The sequence below is a fragment of the Trachemys scripta genome, chromosome 11, assembly GCF_013100865.1.
Source record: "Trachemys scripta elegans isolate TJP31775 chromosome 11, CAS_Tse_1.0, whole genome shotgun sequence".
NCBI classification, from domain to species: Eukaryota; Metazoa; Chordata; order Testudines; family Emydidae; genus Trachemys; species Trachemys scripta.
In genome coordinates this window covers 38,488,821-38,514,585 of record NC_048308.1, presented here as the reverse complement: position 1 = coordinate 38,514,585, position 25,765 = coordinate 38,488,821, and the positions used below count along the sequence as shown (strand labels likewise).

The following is a 25,765-nucleotide window of genomic DNA, read 5'->3' as shown; positions in this document are numbered from 1 at the left end:
GTTTCTGCTTCTATGTTTATTTTTGGATATGGTTTTCTTAGTCCTTTGCAGTATTCAGGGCTAGGAAGTATCTCTGTACTAACTTGATAATGCCAAAGGGGAAAAGTAAGTTCTTTTTGGGATAGGGAATGTCTCTTAGTATACGTTCATAAAACACCATGTAAGTCTAGTGCTAACAGAGCGACTAATAAGTTCTCACATGAAGAATATTTTTTGACTGTGTTAACACTCCTTAAAGAGGAAGACCAGAGATAAGCCAGTGCACAAAAGCATGACTGGAGATTCTGGACTCCTCCTAGAGCTTCTTTGTCAAGCAATAATGTTCAGATCACTGTAAGAACTTAGCCAGAGATTTCATCTTCTCCAATGTGCTGCAGCAGCTGTTGGTGTAAAACTAGACGTCTCTGAGGAGCACACTCTGAGGCTGAGCAGATGTTCATGAACAGGGTGCTGCTTAAACAGACATAGTCATTAGAGAAAAGACTAGACCATTTTCACTGGTAATTGCTCTTATCAGGATGATATCATCTGTTTTGACTGGCTTATTCCCTGAGTATTAAAAATGGAGGTCATAGAAGATCCTGTCCGTATTTAAAGGGCAGAAAGAATATCCTTTTTTTTTTTTTTCAAATATTCTTTCCCAAGAAACACAAGCTGCCTTTCCTCCTACACATATCTGGTAGAACTACTGTATTTCCATATATACAAAGTCTATAAAATTCAGGGAGGAAAAAAAGACCCCCCCCCCCAAATCTGTATAGAAGTAAATCTATTACTTTTCAGGTCAAGTATTCTCAATGAAGTCCTACACTAATTAAAATAAGACAGGTTCTGTATTAAGCCAAATACACATTAACTATGTTATCAGGTTGTGTGTGTCCTGGGATATGAAGCAATATAGAAGATCAATAATACTGTTTTTTACAGTGGTATAACTTTATACAGGCATAGAGCCAATTTACAATTTGATTTAAACAAATATACAGAGAAAATTGTACAAAAATAGCACTGATTCAAAATTGGCACCACGGTGTGATTTTATAAAGATAGCCTTACTTTAAAATTCTTCCTGAATTTGTTAAGGAAATTAAACAGTTTCTCCCATCCCACCCCTGCAGTTCAGCTCTAGTTATCCAGAGGGCTGAAAATGGTATGTAGTGGATTTTAATATTAATTTCCTGAAGATATTTGCTGTAATGATGCTGACGTGGTGCCCTCTTTTGTCTTTCCCAGGACACCACTGAAAACTAATCTGTAGACCATTCTTAGTTATGTAGATCATTTTAATAAATGCAAATATAGAAGTTATGGAACGGCATGGTCAGAATAAGTTTGCCAAAATCTGCTTTGGCTAAACAAAGGTGACCTGATCTTAGAACAAGCCCTGAACAACACCAATCCCACAACTCATGAAAAAGGTACTGTAAAAGGAAAGATGTGCACTTATGGTACAATGAAAATATCATTATAATATTACTAATATTTTCAGAGATTTTCATAAAGAAGTCACATATATTTTGAATATCTATCTTCTTTGTAAAGAATATTTTTATTTTTTAGCTGCCACATATGTTGTGGCTTTGGAATTAATGTACTGCATAGAGACAAAAGCAGCCTTGCAAAACCCAAATACCCCTTTCAAGTCCTGCTAATACATCCTAAACTACCAACTAGTGCTAACTTCTTCAGCATTCTTGTTGAACAGGATGTTCAGGAATATTGCCCACAAGAGAGACTTCACAAAGATTCAGAAAGAATTTGACTGCAAAGCGCACAGAAAGCACATGCCAGTCGACCTACAGTCTATGAGTGACACCTGCAGCATGTCCAGTATTCTTTGTATAAAATTTTGACAAGTCAGAAATACACTGAAAAGTGACTGCTAAACGCTCCCAAGACAGCTCTCTCTTGATGGCAGCTACCATTTTTGTATTGGGTTGTTATAATTTAAACATTATAAAAAATAAAAGTTGCTCTGTAAAAATAAACAGCATTGTATCAACCATTTAAGTAAGAGTAGTCAAAGGAAAAACATTTTTACAGTGCTTTGTAATTCTCGTTAGAACATCTTTAAGGTGTTTCTGACAGAGGAAAATATTTTTAAAAGCATGCAACGTTCAGAATCGAAAAAAGCAAACATATGCTAAAGGTTTGGGGTTTTTTTCCATTTATCAAAGATGAGATCCAATTACTTTGTTTTTAGAAAGGAAATCCCTTGGATACCACAGATGACACCTCTTGTCCTACATCTAGGGAAAGGTGAACTAAAAACATTTTAACTGACAAAACCTGAGCCCAGGTTTGTTTTCTTCCATCACTAACATCCAAGACTCCATCTGCATTACAAGTTTTGCCATCTGTAAACGTAACACTAAACCAAGTTACAAGACGGTCAAAGCATGCGGTAGTTAAGCAAGGCACTTAAACACTGTAAAATCTGTAGTGAGATGGAGCCTAGAGTATTGCAGGAACAGCATTCTTCACATATTTGCTCAAGTATTTTCCTACAGCTCTATTTGAGCTGAAGACGTTGGGCCAAATTCTGCTGTAAGTTACAGAAGCACAACCAATGAAGCAAAGTCTGCCACTATCAGTGTGTTCAGCGGCAGACATGTTTCAACAGTACCTTGGCACTCTGATGCCCTGCCCATTCTATAGTACAAAGGTGGGCAAACTACGGCCCGCGGGACCCTCCTGCCCAGCCCCTGAGTGCCAGCCCCAGGAGGCTACTCTCTGGCCCCTCTCCTGCTGTTCCCCCTCCCCCGCAGCCTCAGCTCGCCTCGCCTCCAGCGCAATGCTGTGGGCGGCGGGGCTGCGAGCTCCAGGGGCAGTGCAGCTGCAGAGCCGGGGCCTGGCTCTATGTCATTCGACTAGCTGGTGTCAAATGTAAATATAAATCTGACAAACCAGCAAATGGAGGGCTCAAATGAATATGTTAATCTGAGTTAGTTTCATTTTATGAAATAAGTTAAGGAGAGAAGTAAACAGCAGTTAAAGTAAGTTCTGACTAATGCATTTGTGGAGTAACTTATTAAGCAAAGTTGTCAAGACAAAAAAACAGGATGGTCTTTGAAGAAATATTAATAAGGATATGTAATCTTGCAGAAGATGAAGTATCAAAAAGGGACAAGTGGATTTAACTCACTCTCCAAAAAAATGTTTACAAAATTATATTCCTCTGCTAAAACTGAACACATTAAGACACAATCATGATGTCATTATATACATACATTTCACTTTTCTCTAACTATATTAATTGTTCAATAAGTCTTTTGGCTTTACCTCCCAAAGTGCTTTGAAATCCTTCTGCTCAATTCGAAGGAGCTCACTGTATTCCCTGGTAACAATAGTAGCATGGCGAGGGGTGTTATCCAAAATTGACTCTCCAAAAGCGGTTCCTATTCCCAGGGTACATATTGTCACAGCATCCTTTGAATCAAAAATAAAAAAGGACATGTATTAAATTCCTGGCTTTTGAAGGGGTCTGTAGTTTCATTTCACTTATCAGCTGATTATGCTACACAGCACAGACTTAGAGTCTTAATTAATTTTCTAGGATAAGCATTTTAACATTGGAGTGGGAGGATAGGGCTGGGTTGGTCCAGTGGTGCAGGAAGCCTTGATTTCAGAATGTGCTTAGGACTTCTGTTTTCCCTGTCACTAGCTGGATCAGATCTGCCTTGCTGTAAACTACACAGCACAGGAGTCACCACCATCTTTGGAAGAAAAAGTCATGATCTCTGGTCATGTATCCCTTTAGGCAGCTGTGATGATGAGTGTGAGGTTAACCATATTTCTATGAAGAATATGGGGTGTATGATATGAATATGGCATAACTAAGATATACTTTTTACAAGATGGCTCATTTAAGGTATCATTGGAAAGGTTATGATTTACTGAATGTGATTATCCAATTTGTATGCATGTATCATTTCTGTATCTAGACTTAGGAATATTGACTATGTAACAATTACAATTGTGTGTGTGTACTTGGGGGGGACACCCACCAGACAGTAGGCAATCACCCTCAATGATCCATTAGGAAGAAACAAAAAGACTGTGGCAGGCTACTAATCTCTCTCCTTCCTAAGAGATGTAGCTGTGACACTACCAGGTCAGGTGATAAGATCACTTGATACAACGTACCACCTTAGACACTGCTGGTACTTTTTCCTCTGTAGGGGGGTGGGGATCAAACGAAGGATTCCTGCCTTAGGTAATCCTGCAGATTTTTCTATACAGCGCAAGAAAACAAAAACTTTGGGTCTGCACTCCAAGGGAGGTGGGCACTTGAGTGCTGGGGCAAGTCCCTTAAACTGAGCCTTCCCAGAGCTGATCTCAGTGTCTGTATCTTTCTGCAGCTGGGTGTGGCCCTGCCCAGGGCCGGTTCTGGCTTTTTGGCCGCCCCAAACAAAAAAAAAAAAAAAAAACCCAGGCGGCCAGAACAGCAAAGCAAAAAAAAAAACCTGCAGCGCGGGTGCAGGGGAGGGGACTAGGGGGAGGGAGAGGGAGCGGGCAGGAAGGGGGTGGACAGGGCTACAGCAGGGGCACTGCCACGCGGCCCCTCCCGCTGCACCGCCTCCTGCCGCCTGCCGCTGCTCCGGTCGGCGGGGAGGGAAGGAAGAGGACTGCCCTGCAGGGCGCTCTGGTTCTCCGCACCGCCGCCCCCTACAGGGCAGCCGGAGCGGAACAAGAACAAACAAACAAACAAACAAACAAAAAGCGGCCGTGCCGCCCTAGGATTGGGCAGAATGCCGCCTCCAACAATCTGCCACCCCAAGCACCAGCTTGCTCAGCTGGTGCCTGGAGCCGGCTCTGGCCCTGCCTGTGCGTGTGCTAGTGGAGGCTTAAGAGCCCGGCTCAGCAAGACAGGGTAAAGGGGGCCCAGGCTGGCAGAACAGGCAGGCTCAGTGGTATCTCAGTACATCAGGTGGCACCTTAAAGGGGGGAAAACCTATCACTGAGGCGTAGTCAAGCAGGATTATATGCGCAGTTTATTGCTATGAGACACTGGTGGTGATTTTAAGTAAGTTTGAAGTGTGCTGGCTAGCGAACAGACAAAGGGGGAACAGATAGCTCAGTGGTTTAAGCATTGGCCTCCTAAACCCAGAGTTGTGAGCTCAATCCTTGAGGGGGCCATTTAGCAATCAGGGCAAATATCTGTCTGGGGATTTGTCCTGCTTTGAGCAGGGGGTTGGACTAGATGACCTCCTGAGGTCCCTTCTGTGACGGGTTGGATCACAGAAACCCCCTTGGGAGCTGCCACCAGATGTGCAAAGACTACCCCTGCTCCTGTTTTCCCTGCCAGCTCAGGACTCCAGCACCCTGTCTTGCTGAGCCAGACACTCCCGTCTGGCTCCAGACACAGACCCAGGGTCTGAATCACTTGTCCCAAAGCTGCAAGTTTACCTGAAAACAGCTCGCAGTAGTGTGCTTGTCTTTAGCACTCAGATGCCCAACTCCCAATGGGGTCTAAACCCAGATAAATCCATTTTACCCTGCATAAAGTTTATGCAGGGCAAACTCATAAATTGTTCGCCCTCTATAACACTGATAGAGAGATATGCACAGTTGTTTGCTCCCCCAGGTATTAATACATACTCTGAGTGAATTACTAAATAGAAAGCGATTTTGTTAAATACAGACAGTAGGATTTAAGTGGTTCAAAGTAGTAACAGACAGAACAAAGTAAGTCACAAGCAAAATAAAATAAAATGCGCAAATCTATGCCTAATCAAACTGAATACAGATAATCTCACCCTCAGAGATGCTTCAGTAAGTTTTTCTCAGACTGGACACCTTCCAGGCCTGGGCACAATTCTTTCCCCTGGTGCAGCTCTTGTTGCAGCTCAGGTGATAGCTAGGGGATTCTTCATGATGGCTTCTCTCCCTCTCTGTTCTCTTCCCCCCTTTATATATCTTTTGCATAAGGCGGGAACTCTTTGTCTATCTGGGTTTCCACCCCCACCTCACTGGAAAAGCACCAGGTTAAAGATGGATTCCAGTTCAGGTGACATGATCACATGTCACTGCAAGACTTCATTACTCACTTGCCAGCACACACATATACAGAAAGACTCACAGGTAAATACAGCCATCTGCAGACAATGGGAGTCATCAAGATTCCAAACCATCATTAATGGTCCATACTTTACACAATTACAATAGGCCCTCAGAGTTACATTTTATATTTCTAGTTTTGGATACAAGAGTGGTACATTTATACAAATCAGATTATCATACTCAGTAGATTATAAGCTTTGTAATGATACCTTACAAGAGACCTTTTGCATGAAGCATATCCCAGTTACATTACATTCACTTATTACCGTATTTTCTCTAAAACCATCTCAGTTACATTATATTGACTTATTATCAAGTTTTTATAAAACCATATAGACTGCACAACGTCACACCTTCCAACCCTGATAGTCTATGAAAGTGGTTACTGGTTTGTTATTTTCTGTTTGCTTATTTCGGGCAAGAGAAGTAAGGAAAAGAAAAGCATAAAAATGAGTGAAAGTGAAGCTACCAAAAAGTTGGAGCTCTACAGATTGCAAGTAGAAGAAAGCAAAAAATGCATAAAAGACAGCTAGAATTGAAACAGATGGAAATTGATGAGCAAGAGGCAGACCACCCGAGAGCCATGGAAGCAGAAGCAGCCAGGCAGAAAAATGCCCTGGAACTGAAAGACAAAGAAATGAAGCATGAACTGGCCGTAATGGAGTGGAGGAGACAGAACCCCCCCATGGGGCTCCACCTCTCCAAAAATTCACAAGTGGAAGCGCTTGTGTCTGGCATACAGCAAATCTGGGGACATTGCTGAATACTTCATCACCTTTGAGAGGCCGTGCATGCTCCATGCAATTCCTGAGGATCAAAGGATGATGACTTTGGTTGCAAAATTGACTGGGAGGGCTCTGGACATATTCAATAAGGTGCCAATTAGTGATGCTTCAAGCCCAAATTGATGATGTTAAGTATGTAAATGAATAGTAGCTCAGCAGTTTCTCTTTGAAGTCTGTTTTTGAAGGGTTTTTTTGTTTGTTTTTTGGAAGCATGGCTCCTTTTAAATCTGTTATTGAGTGTACAGGGAGACTGACGTGTTCTCCTACTGGCTTTTGTATGTTACCATTCCTGATGTCTGATTTGTATCCATTTATCCTTTTATGTAGAGACTGTCCGGTTTAGCCAATGTACATGGCAGAGGGGCATTGCTGGCACATGATGGCATATATCACACTAGTAGATGTGCAAGTGAAGGAGCCTCTGATGGTGTGGCTGGGTCCTATGATGGTGTCGCTAGAGTAGATATGAGGAAAGAGAAGGCAATCTCTTCATCAGTTATTGGGAGTGGACTACATCCAACCCTGACTAAATTGGCCTTCAACATTGGTTCTCCACTTGTAAGGTAACTCCACTCTCTTCATGTGCCAATATATATTTATGCCTGTATCTGTAATTTTCACTCCATGCATCTGAAGAAGTGGGGTTTTTACCCACGAAAGCTTATGCCCAAATAAATCTGTTAGTCTTTAAGGTGCCACTGGACTCCTCGTTGTTTTTCCAGAGCACAGAGGCACCCCAGGCAATTGCCACTTATCATACAGGGTTTTTAAAGATTGACACTGCACAGCCAGGCAGTAAGCACCTGACAGCCTTTAGAGTAAATGGCACAGAATTCCCTGAATGGAGAGATACTGGTGCAGAAATTTCTGTGGTCAGGAGAGACCTGGTTCAACAGAAAGACATACTGCCAGGACAGCTGGCAGAGCTTTTGTTAGTAGGAGGTCACAAAATCCTTGTGCCTTTGGCTAACGTGCACATGGAAACTGGGGATCTGCAAGCTGAAGTAACTGTTGCCGTGGTTCCTCATAATCTTACACTAATTCTTTTGGGTAACGATTTTTTTAATGTGGCTCAGGCTGTCCAGAGCTCTGTCAGCAGCAAGAAAGAATCTTGTGCTGAAGCCCCAGAGGGAAAGAACCAAGCTACAGAAACTGCTGAGGAAATGGGAGAGTTTCTCTAATTCCTCTGCAGCCCTGCAAAGCAGTTTGCTACAAAGGAATGGGGGTGGGTAAAACCAGTTCCTGTCTGGTGGCTATCCCCTCAAGGGATGGGAGTGTTTTGCCTGACGATAAAGAATCTGTCCAGGTTGCTGGCTGCCAGGAAGTGGCAGTTAAGCAAGGAACAGAACTCACTCTAAAATGCATAGGAAAATGTGTCCTAGCAGAAAACCCAAAGAAAAAAAGTGTTGGAATCCTAGAGACCGCTGCGGTGGGTGCAGATTCCATGGACTCTAACTGGAGGCAAACCCAATTCGAGGAAAGAGGAGGGTACAAAGCTTCCAGTGAAGGGTCTGTTCTGGCTGTTAGTTGTGAGCCCACAGCTGACAGGGGACAGATTCCATTCTAGGGAGCACAGGGGTGTGTGCCCTAGAAGGGGGCCCAGGCTGCTGGAACAGGCGGGCTCAGTGGTATCCCAATACATCAGGTGGTACCTTAAAGAGGGGCAACCTGTCACAATGAGATCCTTTAAAAATGACTGGGGTGATCAGAAGGTGACTAGGAGAGAAAAGACAATTCTTGTATATAAAGTTTCTGCCCTTTCTAGGCTGCTGTGAACAGAAGGAATATTTGACTGCAACTTTTTTCTCAACAAAGTCATCTTTCAATAATAATGGATTTATATCTTCTTGTATGTATAATATATTTGTCTATCTTTCAAGGTCTGATGGCAGTGCACTCTAAATCAAATCAATTCTTGGCCTTTCGACTGAGACTTCCAGTAAATCTGCCAATGGTTTAGTACATTAGGAAGTGTACTAAAACTATAAACTCATTTTACACAGATCAGGCATTTTAAGGTAACAAGTCCAGAACAATTGGGAATGGATTCAGATTAATAACTATGGTCCCCAACCTGCAGTGAAATCCACTTCAATGACTTCAGTGGGTGAGATTCTACATGAGCACAGGAATCCACTCACATGGATCTCATTGTAAGATCAGGCCCTTAGAAATGAAAAGACCCATAGTCCAGTCTCCTTAACCATCCAGTTCCCTGGGACAGTTCTGAAATAAATGACATTACTGCAGCCAAACAAAAGCAGAGTACTAGAAATGAAGGCCCCAAATCACCCAATAGTCTGATAAAAAAAATGCATATATTGTAGTTTACTGGGGAAACAGAAAATGTAAGCTCATTTTACTTGATATAACATTAGTAACACGGTTTGATTTAATTCTAAAATTTAGGATTCTTGAAATGGCCACAAAATATAATCAGTAATTTCTGGCAATGTACCTACTTCTTGCCCATGGCTCATAAACCAGAGGAGATTCATGAGCATATTTCAGCATCATTCTCTGTGCTTAAAATTGCATTGTTTTCCTTTCATGCATCCAATACGTGATAATAGGCAAATGTTATTAAGACCAAGTAAGTGGTTCTGTAATCGCATTACAAAGACAAATATCCATAATAGTCCAGCTCCCTGAACCATGGCAAATTGCTTTTGTACAGATATTTCCATATAAAATTATACAGTCAGAAAAATAAAATAAGTATAGCCTTGGAAAAGAATTAAGGATCTAGGAAAAATTTAACAATTGTTGGTACTAAATTTTCCAGGAAGGCAATTGTGAGCATTTTGGGGGGGGGGGGGGGGAGCATATAGGATTCTATAGATAGCGGTTACACAGCAGTCCCATTATACCCAGAGACAACATTTCTCCCTAGAGAAAGCTTTGTATGATGTTTTTAGAGGTGACGTCCTGTAACTATCCAACCATTATCAAACAATGCACTCAAATGAGGGTACAAAGAAATGCCTTTATTATCCATACTGATTTTGTTCTCAAGGACTCTGATATTCTCAGCTTTATTTATTAAATTCAGTAAATGGCTTCTGTTTTGTCCTTACTGCAGAAATAAATTCATGGAATGGAAGAAATAGAAACTTTCCAATTAGGCAGATTATGAGCAACTTTTACATCTATTACTCTCTCTTTACCTCCCAAAAATAGGGTAAAAAACCTCTCCACATTTTGAGGGTTTTAGCAATGAAAGGAAAGACTTGTTAAAACCAGAATAGATGAAGGATAGACAGGGACATGTGTTTGTTAAGGAGTCACTTTCTAAGAGACCTTTTGATGAGGCAGCTGTTCAACCTAAGAAATAAATTAACACCATAGGTTTTCAGGTCAAGGAGCCTGAGGAATCATGTGTTCATAAAAGAAAAGTCCAGGATTCTGTCAAGTGAAAGTTCTTTCAGCTTTTTTCTAGCCATCATTTCTCTACATGAGAAGTGGTTTCCCTGAGCCAGTTAGAGAGCAAGCCCATCTTGCTTCTTCAAGGCTTCAGAGTCCCATTTTCCCCCCCTTCTCTCTGTTTATATATCTCCCACCCCCTAGGAATGCTTCCTATTAGGGCCTGTTAATGTTACACTCAAGGATCTCCTGCTGTTCATGTAGACTATCTTGAGGATTGCTGGCAGCTAGAAGTTCAGGCTGCTGTTCCCCTCTGAAATCCCAAAAGCAGCAGGAGGTTCTATCTGCCAGGTACCAGCCAAGGTTCACATCGTTATTTAAAAAGAAGAAGCATTAAGGACTTGGAAAGATATGTTTGTTCCCATTGCTGTATGTTCTTTGCACACACTGTAAAATCATAGAGAGTTCAGGTCGCAGACTATGTACTTAAGTTCACTGCATTTCAGTGGCAGGTTTAAGATTCATGTGATGAAAGATGTTGTTTCAAAAATCCTCAGTTATAAGAGAGCTGTAGTAACATCCAATGGAACCGATCAGAATCACAAATTTAAACCATCAAACACCAGACATCCACAATGTATGCTCCTCCCCTTCTTCTGAAACACTCTTTTTCAAACATGGCAGACTGTAGTGTGCACAAGGGAATTACTTATTCCCTAAGGTCCAAATTCTGCACCCTCATTCATATGGAGTAGTGCCTTTCTCGGTGAGCAATCTCACAGAAGGAGAGAGAATGAGAGAGAGAAAAAGAATTTTGCGGGGGCAGAAGGGTTTTTTTTAAATTAGAAAGTTAAGTTTATTCAGTGTTTTGAATCTGTGATGGAAAGGTGATTTGGTTGTTTCAGTTAAAAAAATTTGGATTATTTCCCCACCCTTTGCACCTTCATCCCATACCTAAACCCTTTGGATGCTACATATCATTCTGACAAATGTACAAATATTTATATTTTTAAAGGTGATGTGTTAAAAACACCATGGCTTGCTGACTATTTCAGGTAGCATTTCAGGTTTACTTCAAGCCAAGTTCCCTTATAAAATCACAGAAACAAAAGGATATAAATGAACCAGAAGAATCAGTATTACGAAGAAACGTTCCTGTAGTATCATCCACATAAGAATACATTTAAACTGCTAAGAAAAGAAGCTCTTACCAAGTTACTGGCTTATCTGTAAGAGCTAAGGTGGCAATGATTTTCCATATTAGAATAGCAGTTCAAACAGTATATGGTCATTGTGAAAAAACTGTTAGGGAAATACTCTTTATATGGGGAAAGGTAATTTGCTTTGGGAGATAATCATATGTTTGTTAGAAGCACTACTTCTCTTATAGTTTCCAATTAAAGTATTTACATACCACACCAATTGGGCTACTTACATAGTTAACATAGAATCCAGCAAAGGGCTTGTGTCACATATGCATAATCATATTTTCCAAAGAAAGATGGCTTGAGGAGATAGTTTTGATATTTCATAGGAAAATTAGGCAAAGATCTCATACACTTTGCTCAAGTGTAACAAGCATGGTTTAAATGGAAGTCTAACAGTCCTAAAATTCTGGTAATGCACAGATCAGCAAATGTGTAAAAATTCACATTTAAATAGAAACTGCATGAAAGTTTCTTGTAGTTCCAAATAGTCTGTTATCACATACATATATATATACACATATAGACACACACACAGATATACATTTATATATATATCACATAATGACTGTTTCATTTACACTGGAGCAAGCAGTCTCTTATAAAAATCAAAGAATTATAAAAATGTAGCACTAAAAGGGACCTGGAGGAAAAAAAAAATCAAGTCCAGCCCCTACACTGAGGCAGGAAGAAGTAAACCTAAACCACTCCTGACAGGTGTTTGTCCAACCTGTTCTTAAAAACCTCCAGTGATGGGGATTCCACAACCTTTGAAGCCCATTCCAAAGATTAACTACCCTTATAGTCAAAACATTTTTCCTGTTATCTAACCTGAATTTTCCTGGCTTCAGATTAAATCTATTACTTCTTGTCTTACTTTCAGTGGACATGGAGAACCATTGATCACTGTCCTCTTTATAACAGCCCTTAACATAGTTGAAGACTCCCGCTCTGGTCTTAGACTTAGGTCTGTAGACTAAGCATGCCCAGTTTTTTATTTTTTTTAAACCTTTCCTCATAGGTCAGGTTTTCTAAACCTTTGATCATTTTTGTTGCTCTTCTCTGGCCTCTTTTCAGTTTGTCCACATCTTTCCTACAGTGGGGGGCCCAGAACTGTACACTGACAATTATCGCCCTTGTCTTACATACAACCCAGAATGGTATTAGCCATTTTCACAATACATCACATTGTGACTCATATTCAATTTGTGATCCACTATAAACTCCAGATCCTTTTCAGCAGTAATACCACCTAGACAACTATTCCCCATTTTGTAGCTGTGCATTTGATTTTTCCTTCCTAAGTGCTTTGCACTTTTCTTTATCTAACTTCATCTTGTAGATTTCAGACCAATTCTCCAATTCATCCAGGTCATTTTAAATTCTAATCCTGTCCTCCAAAGTCCTTGTAACTTCTCCCAACTTGGTATCATCTGCAAATTTTCTATGCATACTCTCCACTCCATTATCCAAATAATTAATGAATATATTGATGAGTACTGGATCCACGACTGTGGAACCCCATTAGATACAACCTCCCAGTTTGACATAGAACCATTGAGCACTATTCTTTGAGTACCGTCTTTCACCCCCATTATAGTAATTTCATCTAGACCACATTTCCATAGTTTGCTTTGAGAATGTCATGTAAGGCCTTTCTAAAAATCAAGACATATCATCTATTGCTTTCCCCTATTCACTAAGCCAGTGACCCTGTGAAAGAAGGAAATTAGGTTGGTTTGGCATGATTTGTTCTTGGCAAAGCCATGCTGGCTATTCCTTACAGCCCTATTATTCTCTAGGTGCTTATGATCGATGTGCCTCCCCTACTTTGGTCTGCCAAGCCCCCATCCCTCATCATTTAAATCCCACCTGTAAATTCACTTCTCTGATGCCTACAATAAGCAACTGAGTTATTTTCACTATTTTTAACTTGATCGATGTTATCTGCATATGGTCTTTAAATTTCCACCAAAACGTATACAAGCCTTAAACTTAGTAACTGTGGCCCAGTCCTGCATTCTGATTCATGCCCATGGTCTGCAGCAGGATCAGGGCCTATGTGACTCTTTTGCAGATATCTTAGCCCTTCACTGCCCCATTTCCTCCATTGTGTCTTGTCCACATTAAAATTGTAAGCATTTGTGGGAAGAGATAGTGGGTCCAATCCTGTGTCCACTGAAGTCAATGACAAAGCTCAATGGTGCAGGATCAGGCCGGCCTAGTATCTTTTTATGTCTGCTGTTATAAGTCTAGCACACTTTGTGGCGATAAAAAACAAAATAATAATAAAGATGATCCTAAACGGCTGCTTAGAGGCCTTCTCTTACCAAACACTTACTCGCAGCTTCATTTTGAGGCATTACAGTTGTGACACTTGAAAAACACTTGCCTATTTTCAAAGGGGAGTTAACAAATTTATAGAAGTGGAGGTTTCCTGTGTGTTTCTATAGCACCCAGCTAAATAGGGCCTTGATTATGATGGGGGCCTTTGGGTGCTATCACAGTACAACTTAAAAACACTGTAGAAAAAAAAATTGTAAACAGAATCCATTTACAACAGTGAGTAAGGACCTTATTCTACCGAAGTCATAAAAGGGCAAGGAAGTTGTTTATCAGGAGGAGTCTTCGCTGAGTTCCATGTACAAATCCCATGTACAAGTGTTATCAGGGTAGGTGCAACTACCTAATCCATAAAAGAAGGGAATAAATGGAGTAGGAACAGGGGCAAGAAAATCCACTGAAAATTCTTCCATGCCTTCCAGTGTAATACTTTTATCACTAAAACAGAAACATCTTCTTCCGTTTCTTACACATTGCTAAATACAGAGTCAACACTTAAACAATTTGTATGGAAATGCCCATACACCACTCAAAATTTACTGGACATGTAATTCTGTCACTTTTCTGCATTATAATTGTCTTGCCCCATTTCAATGGCAAGTGAAATTATTGCAGAAGTAGGGAGCAGCTAGCATCTTTCTCTGTCTCACAGGGACAGAATTACTATTAACAGAGAAATCTATTCTGGTTAAAACTCAAAAAATGAACAGATTAAATAGCTGGATGAGATTTTTAAACTACCGGTAGTCATTTTGGTATGAAATAGTCTAGGTTCCCTCAGAAGCTAATTTTTCTTGTTTCTTCGGTATTCTAACACTGCCCCCTTGTGATATACTAGAGTTCTGCACATATTAAGATAGCTTAATATTATCCCAACTCAGGTAAAACAAGATGTTTTACCTGTCAAATCCTAAATTTGTGTTTTCCCTGTTATCTCTAAAGGTCTAAATCAATGTGGGAAATATCTTGTTTTAATAAAATAGAAAAGAATCAAGCATTTCAACGCCATACAGTTCCGTTCCCGTCTTGCTGATAGTAGTTAACATCATCAGTGCCTAATACAAAAGAAACACAGAGCCTGTTCCGGTGTTAACTAAGTAAAAAGAAGAGCTGATTATCCCATTTTAAATTAAAATTGTTGATTTGCCATGTTTAAGTCTATGCTGATATCTTTTTCCAATGAGATTACAAGTTTGGTTGATAAAAGGGAATTATGTTGATGTAGTGCATTTAGATTTCTGTAAGGTGTTTGACTTGGAACCACACAACATTTTGATTAAAAAACTAGAATATAACGTTAACCTGGCACATATTAAACAATTAAAAGTTTGCTAATTGATAGGTCTCAAAAGTCATTGTAAATGGGAGAATCATCATCCAACAGGTGTTTTTCTGAGGGGTCCTACAGGAACTGGTTCTTAGCGCTATGTTACTTAACAATTTTATTAATGTCCAGGAAGAAAACGTAAATCACCACTGATAATGTTTGTAAATGACAGAAAAATTGGGGAAAATGGTACATAATGAAGAGGACAGGTCACTGATATAGAGCAATCCAGATCACTTAGTAGCTGGGTGCAAGCAAACATTTTAATGCAGCTAAAGTAAATGCATACATTTAGGAACAAAGAATGTAGGCCATGCTTATGGCATGGGGGACTCTATCGTGGGAAGCAGTTACTCTGAAAAAGATATAGGGGCTCTGGTGGATAATCAGTTGAACAGGCTTTCCCAATGCAACGTTGTGGCCAAAAGTGCTAATGTGATCCTTGGATGCATAAGCAGGGGAATATTAAGCAGGAATAGGGAAGTTATTTATCTCTGTATTTGGCACTGGTGCGATTGCTGCTGGAATATGGTTTCCACAATTCAAGAAGGATGTTGATAAATTGGAGAGGATTCAGAGAAGAGCCTCGAGAATGTTTAAAGGATTAGAAAACATACCTTATAGCAGTAGTGGGCAACCTGCAGCTCGTCAGGATAATCTTTAAATTTGTACATCCACCCGCAGCTCCCAGTGGCCACAGCTCACCACTCCCAGCCAATGGGAACTGCGGGAAGTGGCATGGGCCTGGCTGCTGCTTCCCACTGCTCCCATTGGCCGGGAGCAGCGAACCACAGCCACTGGGAGCTGCGGGAGGATGTGCAAATGTAAACCAACGGTCTGGCACCCACCAGCGGATTACCCTGATGGGCTGCATGCGGCCCACGGGCCGCAGATTGCCCATCACTGCCTTATAGTGACAATCAAAGAAGCTCAATCTATTTAGCTTAACAAAGAGAAGGTTAAGGGGTGACTAGATCAGAGTCTATATGAATCTACATGGGGAACAAATATTTAATAATGGTCTCTTCAGTCGAGCAGAGAAAGGTATAAACACGATCCAATGGCTGAAGATTGAAGCTAGACAAATTCAGCCTGGAAAGAAGACAAATTTTTAACAGTGCAAGTAATTAACATTGTAATAATTTACCAAGGGTCATAGTGGATTCACCATCACTGGCAATTTTAAAAATCAAGATTGGATTTTTTTTCTGAAAGATACATTCTCGGAATTATTTGGGGGAAGTTCTATGACTTATGTTATACCAAAGGTCAGAGTAGATCATTGATTTTCAACCTTTTTTCATTTGTGGACACCTAATACATTTCAAATAGTGGTGCACACCCCTTTGGAAGTCTTAGATAGTCTGCAGACCACAGGTTGAAAACCACTGAACTAGATGATCACAATGGTCTCTTTCGCGCTTGGAATCTATGGATCTATATTCTGTTAGTGATCTGGGATAATAAATGGTTTGTTGTTTTTAATCAAAAAACTTTCCAGTTCACATTTAAAGGTCATAATCAGAAATGAGAAAAACATAATCCCAAATCATAAGTGCATCATGTAAGTTTACTAGTATCTGCCATTTGATTGTCTTGATAGGGGAAGCCAGTCAGCTAGAATGCACAGGAATATTACTTACATTAGATTTTTAAAATCCTGAATTTTTCAGGTGGTACCACCCTAAGTGGTATTGGCACTAGAGATAAGATTGAGCCAGAACATTCGGAGTCCACATTTAAAGTGTGTCTATATCTAAGATTCTGGTTCAGATCCATCTTTCAATATTTTACTGAGAGGATAAGAAATTTTGTCCTCAACACTGGAGTAATCTCATCTTTTGGGAAGTATAAACTGATCTTTTTTACCTGGGCATCCACTAGAGGTGCACAGAAAGGGGACAGCTAGGAGCACATTATCATTCTGTATTGTGAGAATACTGCTGCCGATAGAGCCGAGCAGCAACTTGCTCAAATTAGGCTAATTGTTCTCCCTCTCATTCTATACTCCGTACAGTTAAGAAGTTACTAAAAATAGTGAAAGAAAAGCTGTTTCTATATTTGTCACTTTTATATTGAATATGGAAATATGGAGGTAACTGTCAGGTGATTTTTTTTTTCTTGAATCCCAGCTCTCACAGGCTTGTTTACACTAAAATTTTTACACTAGTGTAGCTACACTGATGTAGCTATATTGGTGCAAACGTCTAGAGTACATGACACATTGCTGCAAAAAGTGACCTGAACTGGTTTCAGATGGGTTTCAAACTGGGGAAAGCTACACAGGCTCAAGGAACTTGTTACACTGGTGTAGTGTCTCTATGTCAGTGTATCTACAAAGGAGCAACAAATCCAAAAAACAAATACAAATAAGCTCTATATGTGGCTTTTTCCAGTATCTCCTCAGGCAGAGAATTCAATGTGTTGATTACACTCTGGAAGAAAAGGTCCCCTTTATGTGTTTAATATAAACTTTAGATTTTGCAATTTCCAGGAGTGCCAAGTTATTGAGAATTTACTAAGTTTACCTAGTGTTTTACTGCTTCTCCTCTCTCCATGTCTTGCACATACATTATTTCTTGGTGCCTGGCCTAGCACACCAGCAGTCTTAATACTTTGATGTTATTACACTACCTTTCTCATCTTACAGTGAAGGCTGCAGTGTGCTATTAGTGTCAGAGACCAGACACATGGGTGGTCATGTCTAGCAGATGGAGCTGGAGTCAGGACCGCTCGAATCGGTAGCCAGGAATCAGAGCCCATGGTCAGAGTCAGAGGTCAGATGCCAGAGCCAGAAGTCTGGAATCAGAGCTGAGGGTAGCATCGCCAGGCATCCGGTTTTCAACCGGAACGCCCAGTCAAAAAAGGACCCTGGCAGCTCTGGTCAGCACAGCTGAATGGGCCACTAAAAGTCCAGTTTGCCGCAGCAGACGGTTCCGCGCAGCTCCTGGAATCGGCCAGCACGTTCCACTGGCTCCTAGGCACAGGAGCGGCTAGGGGTCTCCGCATGCTGCCCCCGTCCAGAGGCACTGCCCCCACAGCTCCCATTAGCCACAGTTCCCGGCCAGAGGGAGCTGCGGAGCCGGGGCTCAAGGCAGCGCCTGTGCCTGGGACAGCACGCAGAGCCACCCTGGCCGCTCCTGTGCCTAGGAGCCAATGGGACATGCCGGCCGCTTCCGGGAGCCACGCAGAGCCGGCCGCTGCAGCCAACCAGGAACTGCAGCCAATGGAAGCTGCGGGGGCGGTGCTTGCGGACAGGGGCAGCGTGCGGAGACCCCTGGCCACCCCTGCGCCTAGGAGTCAGAGGAACATGTCGCCGCTTCCCACCACCTGAGATAAGCGCTTGAGGTAAGCGCCACCCAGAGCCCACACCCCAACTCCCTGCCCCAGCCCTGAGCCCCCTCCCAAACTCCAATCCTGAGCCTCCTTCCATACCCAAACTCCCTCCTGGAGCATGCACCCCAACCCCTGCCCCAGCCCTGAGCCCCCTCCCACAGCCTGAACCCCTCATTTCTGGACCCACCCCAGAGCCCGCATCCCCAGTCCACAGCCCACACCCCAACTCCCTGCCCCAGCCTTGAGCCCCCTCCTACACTCCAAACCCCTCATCCCTGGCCCCAGCCTGGAGCCCACACCTCCAGACGGAGCCCTCGCCCCCTCCTGCACCCCAACCTCTGTCAGTGAAAATGAGCAAGTGAGCAAGGGTGGGAGAGAGTGAGCGACGCGGGTGTGGGGATGGAGTGAGCAGGGGGCAGGGCCTCAGGGCAGGGGTAGGGCAAGGGTATTCGGTTTTCTGCAAATCAGAAAGTTGGCAACCCAAGCTGAGGGTTAAGACCAGGTTACTTGGAGCAAGGTAAAGCAGGGGCAATGCTAAGGCCAAGGCAGGAGCAGGACTGGATCCAAGGAAAAACTAAATCAAGGCTGGAATAAAGCAGGAACACGGCTGTGAGCAAGCAGACTTGCTAGCACAGCCATGGGCAAATGCTTTGAGCAGCCACTAAACTGCTGCTAGGCTTAAGAGCTGGTCTGCTGACTCTTCCAACCAATCAGGCAGCCTACTACAGGCCAGCTGTGCTCATTAGGGTGCGGCTCTGCAGGCCTTGCTTCCTGACAGTCAGGATCAGCAAACTGCAATGGCTGGGGCTTCAGTTTAAACCTCTTAAGTAAAGGACAAAAATACATTTTTTCCATGGAATTCAATTCAAAAAGTTAGACCTTGAGCTGCACTTCATGCGAACCCACAATATGACAGACTGGTGATTCCTATTTTACATTCAGATCCAGATTATTAAATTTCAGTTCCCCTAAATCAAGAACATGGGTTGCCTTTTATAGGAGAAAAAAGACAAAAAGTAAATTTAAACAGAAGAAAACGCGGCTAACACCAGCATGCTTATGATGGACAAAAGAGCAAAGTATTGACACTATGCAGACCATTTTCATCTAGCCCTTTTATGTAGGTCGTGATATTTCTTTGTGCCATGCAACTGGGTTGTTTTAAAGAACAGTTGTATTTTTACCTGGTAGTTGCTCGTATCAGAAACTTTAACATCCAGTGATCCTGCCAAAACAGCATACCAATTTGTTCCGATATCACCCTGACGAAATACTAGAAAGATGAAATATTGTAAATAAACACTGTTATTGTAAACATATCTAACAATGCTGACAAACGTTGTTTTCATGTTGATGTATTACTGTACAGACTGCTAGCACCATAGGATTCGCCATACCATATCGGATTATTTATCTATCTGCTAAGAAACCCAGTGAAACCGCAGCATACCAGCTTTAGGGTATCCATACATAGAATCTCAGTACAAATGAAAATAGATAGCAATATTTCAGGCCACCTTTCTTGTTTGCTTTTCTTTTTTCTGCTATCCTAGTTAATAAAAAGGTCCTCTGAACTTGCGTTTACCATGGTGCCTCTGAAATTTGAAATATTTATTGACTTCCCTCATCAGTCACATTTTATATGAAAATTATTTTTATAAAAGGTTAATAAATTATTAACAGATGTTTAATAAATGCTTAATCAATTTTTTTAGATAGTTATACAGTCCAACAGATCAGCAGGTTGCTTATAGCCATGGCGTATAATAATTTATAACACATTCTATTTATATCTGTAATATGCTTATAACATCTATTGATCATTTGCTAACCCTTTATTAACCATTCCTAAATGGAACTTTATATTACAGTGAGATCCACACGTCTTTGTTATGTTGCTACTATTATCTGATTCCCATCAGGAAAAATAATAGAGAATAGAAACCAAAGATATTTAGAAAATACCCTTATCAGGAGAAATACAAGGAGATAATTCACTTCTCTCTTTCTGGGGATGGTCCCTATAACTCTGTTTCAGAAAAGACTGTTAAAATATTTATCTACAATGCTACTTTTGTGGATTCCTCTTGTGCTTTAATAAAGTTTATGCTGAGAATCAACTTTATTTCATGCTATTTAATATTAAAGTAAAATATAGAGGATGTATGTACTATATTGATGTGTGCTTTAGAATGGGTCTAGATACATTAACTAGATGTATACCAAAAACAAAACACAAAAAATCCATCTTATGACTGTAAAAGACCAAGCAAAGGCACACAAGCCTGCAAAAGCAATAGGTCAATGTTTGTGTGAATAATTTCTGTAGCACAGATCACCATTTTTGTGTTAATACCTACTTTAAATGGTGTTCATACTGTGTACACATTATAAATCTATCGGATATGTAATTCTCTGAAAGTAATTTTAGACAAATAACTTATTTTTACTGCTTGCTGTTTTGGTATTTTTGTGGCATCTTTTCTGTTCTAAAAGTCTGCGCAAGCTAATGCTGCATTGGCAACTTGCTGCAAGATTGAAGGCTTCTGTATTAACAAGGGAGACTACAGGTCACATACTAATACATAGCTGTTATGCACTGCCTTTCATCCGTACATCTCAAAGCACTTTACAAAGGAGGTAAGCATCATTATCCCCAATTACAGACAGGATAATGGAGACATCAGAAGGAGACAGGACTTGCTCAAGGCCACCCAGCCAACCAGTGGCAGAGTCCTGGTCCAATGTTCTATCCACTAGGGAACACTGCCTCCAGGGACTCAGAGTAGAACTGCATTATGTCATATAGAAGTTCAGTCAACTCTGTCCCAGCAATGTAGATTTCTTCAACAGGATTCCCCATATATACTGTTGCCTTATCTGTCCCTAGAAGGGAATCCTGGTCTAATATATTATGAAACAACTTACATGTGATTCCCTTTTCCAGATTTTCATAGTATCCACAGAGACATATCTGCTGGAGAAGGTTTGGATGAAATTTCTCAAAAGCTTTCACTTCTTTCAGTCGGGTGAATATAATATCTACATCTTCACTGGAACGTTCCAATGGTCTGCATGAAGAGAAAAAGAATGGCTCACAAAGGCTTTATCACAGAAACAAGTAATTCCCACCCACATACACCAAAACTAAGATTATTAGTTAAAAAATGTTTAATATTTGTGAGCCCATTAAATGCAAGTTGTAGGTGCATGCAACAACCTTGCTGACATTCCAAATAATCAAAACACCTAAACACTATATCCAACTTTATTATTATTATTATCATAGAGCCTGGCAACCCCAGTCACAACTGAATCCCCATTGTCTCAAGCACTGTATAAATATTTATGAAGATATGGTCCCTGCCCGAAAGAACTTGCAATCTTAAAACTAAAACAAAGAGCAAAACCAAAACCACACCACAATGTGAGGAACAAGGGGTAAACATGGCATTGAAACCTATAAACCTAGAGTCCTGGCCCAGCTCTGAAGACTGAGGATACATCAGACATACAGAACTGCTTGCCATAATGGAGGTTTTCTATATTACTTTAAGGAATGCTAGTAAGCATGCTCAGTAACTATTACACCCACCCCGCTCTTTTAGATTTTACAGGGCACTTCTGAATCTCCAACTCAGTTTTCTGCATACATATAGAAACACAAATGATTCCAACAAACCCATTCCTCTGCTCCACCACTTCTGTCCTTTTCTTTGTATAAGAAAAATAAAATGCTGTTGTATAAAAGCATGCAAGTTATGCAAGCTGGATATGAACAACTTCATTAAAAAGAAAAAAAATGAAAGTGCTCCTATCTCTAAACAGATACAGCATAAATAACAGGTATCCTACAACGGGGAGTGAAAATAATTGGAGGGTAGGGCAAGACTGTTGCACTCACTGGCACAAGATGGCATTGAGCCCAACAGCTTAGTAAGTTCAAAAAACAATTTGACATTTACATGGGTAATGTGAACATCCATAGTTACTTAACTAGAGCATTTTAAAATGTAGTTATAAAACTCTGTAATTCAGAGAATAAACTGACCACTAATTGAAGGCATTAGGAAGGACAATTATGGAAGATTCAGTATAAGGTTTCTTGCATCTTCTTGTGGAACTACTGAAACTGACCACTTTTAGAGTGGGATACTGCAATAGATGGACCACTGGTATGCTATAGTATGGCAATTTTAATGTTTCTATGAAATTATGTTGGAAATTCAGGTGCTGAAATTATTCTTGTACAAAGAGGTCTGGAAAATTTAAATCGTTTTCAGTGCCCTTCATGTCTACCCGCTGAATCTAGTGCTTCCACAAATCAGTTAATTTAACTGATCAAAATGCTAATTTCTTTTAAATACATGGAAATAGCATGACTAAAAAGGGACAAAGTTTAGCTTAATTTATATATATGTATTTGTTTCCGTCTTTCACCACAATGCAATGTGCACACTCTAAGTGCTCTTCCTCCAAAGAGATTTCTGGTGTTCCTCTTTGGTCATTCAATGCTGGCACCAGTGCTTGCCCCAGTGAGGAATACCATATCCCTCTCCTCTCAGATTGTCTCACTGGCCCTCCATTTCTTATTAAATGTGTCTGGGAGGGATTAAATCCTTTATCCTCATTTACATTCCAATTTACCTTTATTAATACAGATGAGAGTAATAATTCTATGGTGTATACCAGGGGTGGCCAACCTGAGCCTGAGAAGGAGCCAGAATTTACCAATGTACATTGCCAAAGAGCCACAGTAATACGTCAGCAGCCCCCCATCAGCTCCCCACCCCCCACTCCCAGTGCCTCCTGCCCACTGGCAGCCCCGCCGATCAGCACCTCCCCCTCAGCTGTTTCGTGGTGTTCAGGAAGCTCTGTGGAGGAGGAGGAGGAGCGAGGGCATGGCAGGCTCAGGGGAGGGATTTGGAAGGGGTGGAGTGGGGGCAGGGCTGTGGCAGAGCTAGGGGTTGAGCAGTGAGCACCCCCCAGCACATTGGAAAGTTGGCACCTGTAGCTCCAGCCATGGAGTCAGTGCCTATGCAAAGAGACGCATATTAACTTCTGGCCACCCCTGGTGTATACAGTTGCTTCTACATAATAGCAATATCCTCTTACCTACTACCATAGGTATAGCCTCTTACCTTCTTCAAACCACAGTCAATTACAATTGCTCCCTTTTAAATTCTTTCAAGCAAGGTTTTCACCCTCCTTATTTTTTTTAATCTTTGCACTAGCTGCCAGTTATTAATAAGTATTAATTCTCTTGTCAAAATGCTTTTAAGAATATTAGGAAGTGCAGCTTGAAAACAGAATTAAAATCCATTTATACTAGATCCCTACCTACACTCTGCTGGCACTTGGAACACCAACTCACTTCTTTCATGTACCCCAACATTAACAGCAAAGTTTGACAAGGAAAGGGAAGACAATGATAATAATTCTCAGCACAGCACACTTTCCCCACAGAAGCCCTAAACTCTTCATGTCAAAGTTACTTTCTCAATTTTTAAAATAAATGTGTGTAATTTTGCCTCCAGTAGTTTGCTTCCTTCCGTGTTGGAAACACTGGTAGGTTACACAGGCACAAAAAAATAAACACCAAATCAAAGCAAACGTGCTTGAAAAGTCAAATTAATATTTTATTATATTTTTTGCAGCATTCACCCAGTTCTACTTACAAATCAGAGGACGGTATTGGGGGGTTGGGAAAGCATAGTGCTGGGAACAAGGTACTTCAAAATATTTAATGCCTTGATCCCACAATTTGCTATATGTAAGTTGACTGTTGCATCCCTGGAGAGCCCCACTGAAGTGCCGTGGGCTCCATATGGGACCAGCAGCCTTATTTTGTTGTTGTTGATATCAAGGGAGAAGACGCAAGTAAGAAGGGTTAGCAGACAATCTAGGTTTTTTTAAATTGCCGACCTTTGTTATCTGAGCACCTTTCATGAAAAGTAAGAAGAAACATCTTTCTTCCAGCCCCGGTAGCAGGAACAAGCTTAACAGCTTTGTTGGGCTTTTTTAAAGACAACGCGTGAGAATGCTCATTTGTTGAAAAGGGTTGCCACAAGCCAAAGAGATGGGTTTTACATTTGGCTAAGAATGCAATGAGTGGGGGTCTCTCTTATTCTGTCTGGCTATGAATGCCATAGGCTTGGACCAGTTCCAGTGAAAGTTCTCTCTCCAACAAAGCTAGTCTTTGCCTGTTGCTTCATAAGGTCATCATACTATACCTCAAAAGGTCATCGTCACGGAAGGAGAGGAACTCTGAGGCAGCAATGGTCAGTACCTGTTCAATCTTCTTTTTGATAAGACAAACAGACTGAGTTCTTTAAGGCTCAAGGCATTTCCTTCAGCCTCAGACCATTTTTGTAGATCTTTTCTTCACCTTCTCCAGTTTTTCCAAATCCTTTTTAAAATGTGGACACGAGAACTGTATGCAGCATTCCAGTATCAGTCTCACCAATGCTGTTCACCTCTCTGCTCCTGTTCACTACTCCCATTTATATATCCAAAGATCACATTAGCTCTTTTTGACACAGCTAAGGACTGGGAGCTGATAGTCGAGCTGCTTATTCACCATGCCAGAATCGCTACTTTCCAGAATACAGTCCCCTATTCTGGAGGCATAGTCTGCATGCATTGCTTTTGATATATTACTTCGGATGTGAGGGGTCTGCCTTAACTAAACCCTCCCCTGTAACTGCACCCAAATTTCTGTACAGTGCCCATTCTACAGAGGGGCCTCTGTAGCAGTGAGGCAAGGATAAGCATGGCGGGCTCCACCGCAGCTTTAGTACGTCTCTGCAGTTTTCAGTCCAATAACAAGAATGATAGTTTTACTTAAGCTAATTTTATTAAGCATTTATAAACTATAACAATAGCACTCATTTTTGAAGGAAGAATGGTTTGACTTAATAGCAAATTGTAATGGAGCTAGTTAAGTGCCATACCTTCAATTACTTATTCCTTAAAACACTAGTGAAACTCAGGTTTGATCACACTGACCATTTAAGTCTTTTAACAAAATCATCATCATCATGAAATTAAATATTAACAATCTATGTATGACCAAGTGTTTTCTATTCTCTAAGTACAAGCCGCCTAGCAAGGAACAATGTCAATACAGTATAAAATAAATTAACTTCCTTTCTCAAGCTATCTTATTAAGGAGTTGAAGATTTGATTTGATTTTAATAAATAAAGCAAATTTTAATGTTGGATCTAACTAAATACTATTGTGACATTGTCTTTAGAAAGTTAATAATTGATCCAGTAATTAGAAAGCAAAAACTAATGGCAGATGTGAGTCCAATCACGTTTAGCACTATGCTTCAAGTGCG

At 41.0% G+C, this 25,765-nt stretch overlaps 1 protein-coding gene across 2 annotated transcripts in view; it reads right to left on the bottom strand.

The window, feature by feature from the left end:
* Positions 1–25,765, bottom strand: part of RAPGEF4 (Rap guanine nucleotide exchange factor 4) — a 213,402-nt gene that overhangs the window by 167,583 nt on the left and 20,054 nt on the right. For both annotated transcript variants that reach the window (XM_034785742.1, XM_034785743.1), the window contains exons 2-4: positions 21,351–21,493; positions 19,607–19,695; positions 3,283–3,429 (exon numbers count right to left, since the gene is read on the bottom strand). In XM_034785742.1, the coding sequence (XP_034641633.1) occupies positions 3,283–3,429; positions 19,607–19,695; positions 21,351–21,493 (379 nt within the window). The remainder of the gene's footprint in view (positions 1–3,282; positions 3,430–19,606; positions 19,696–21,350; positions 21,494–25,765) is intronic.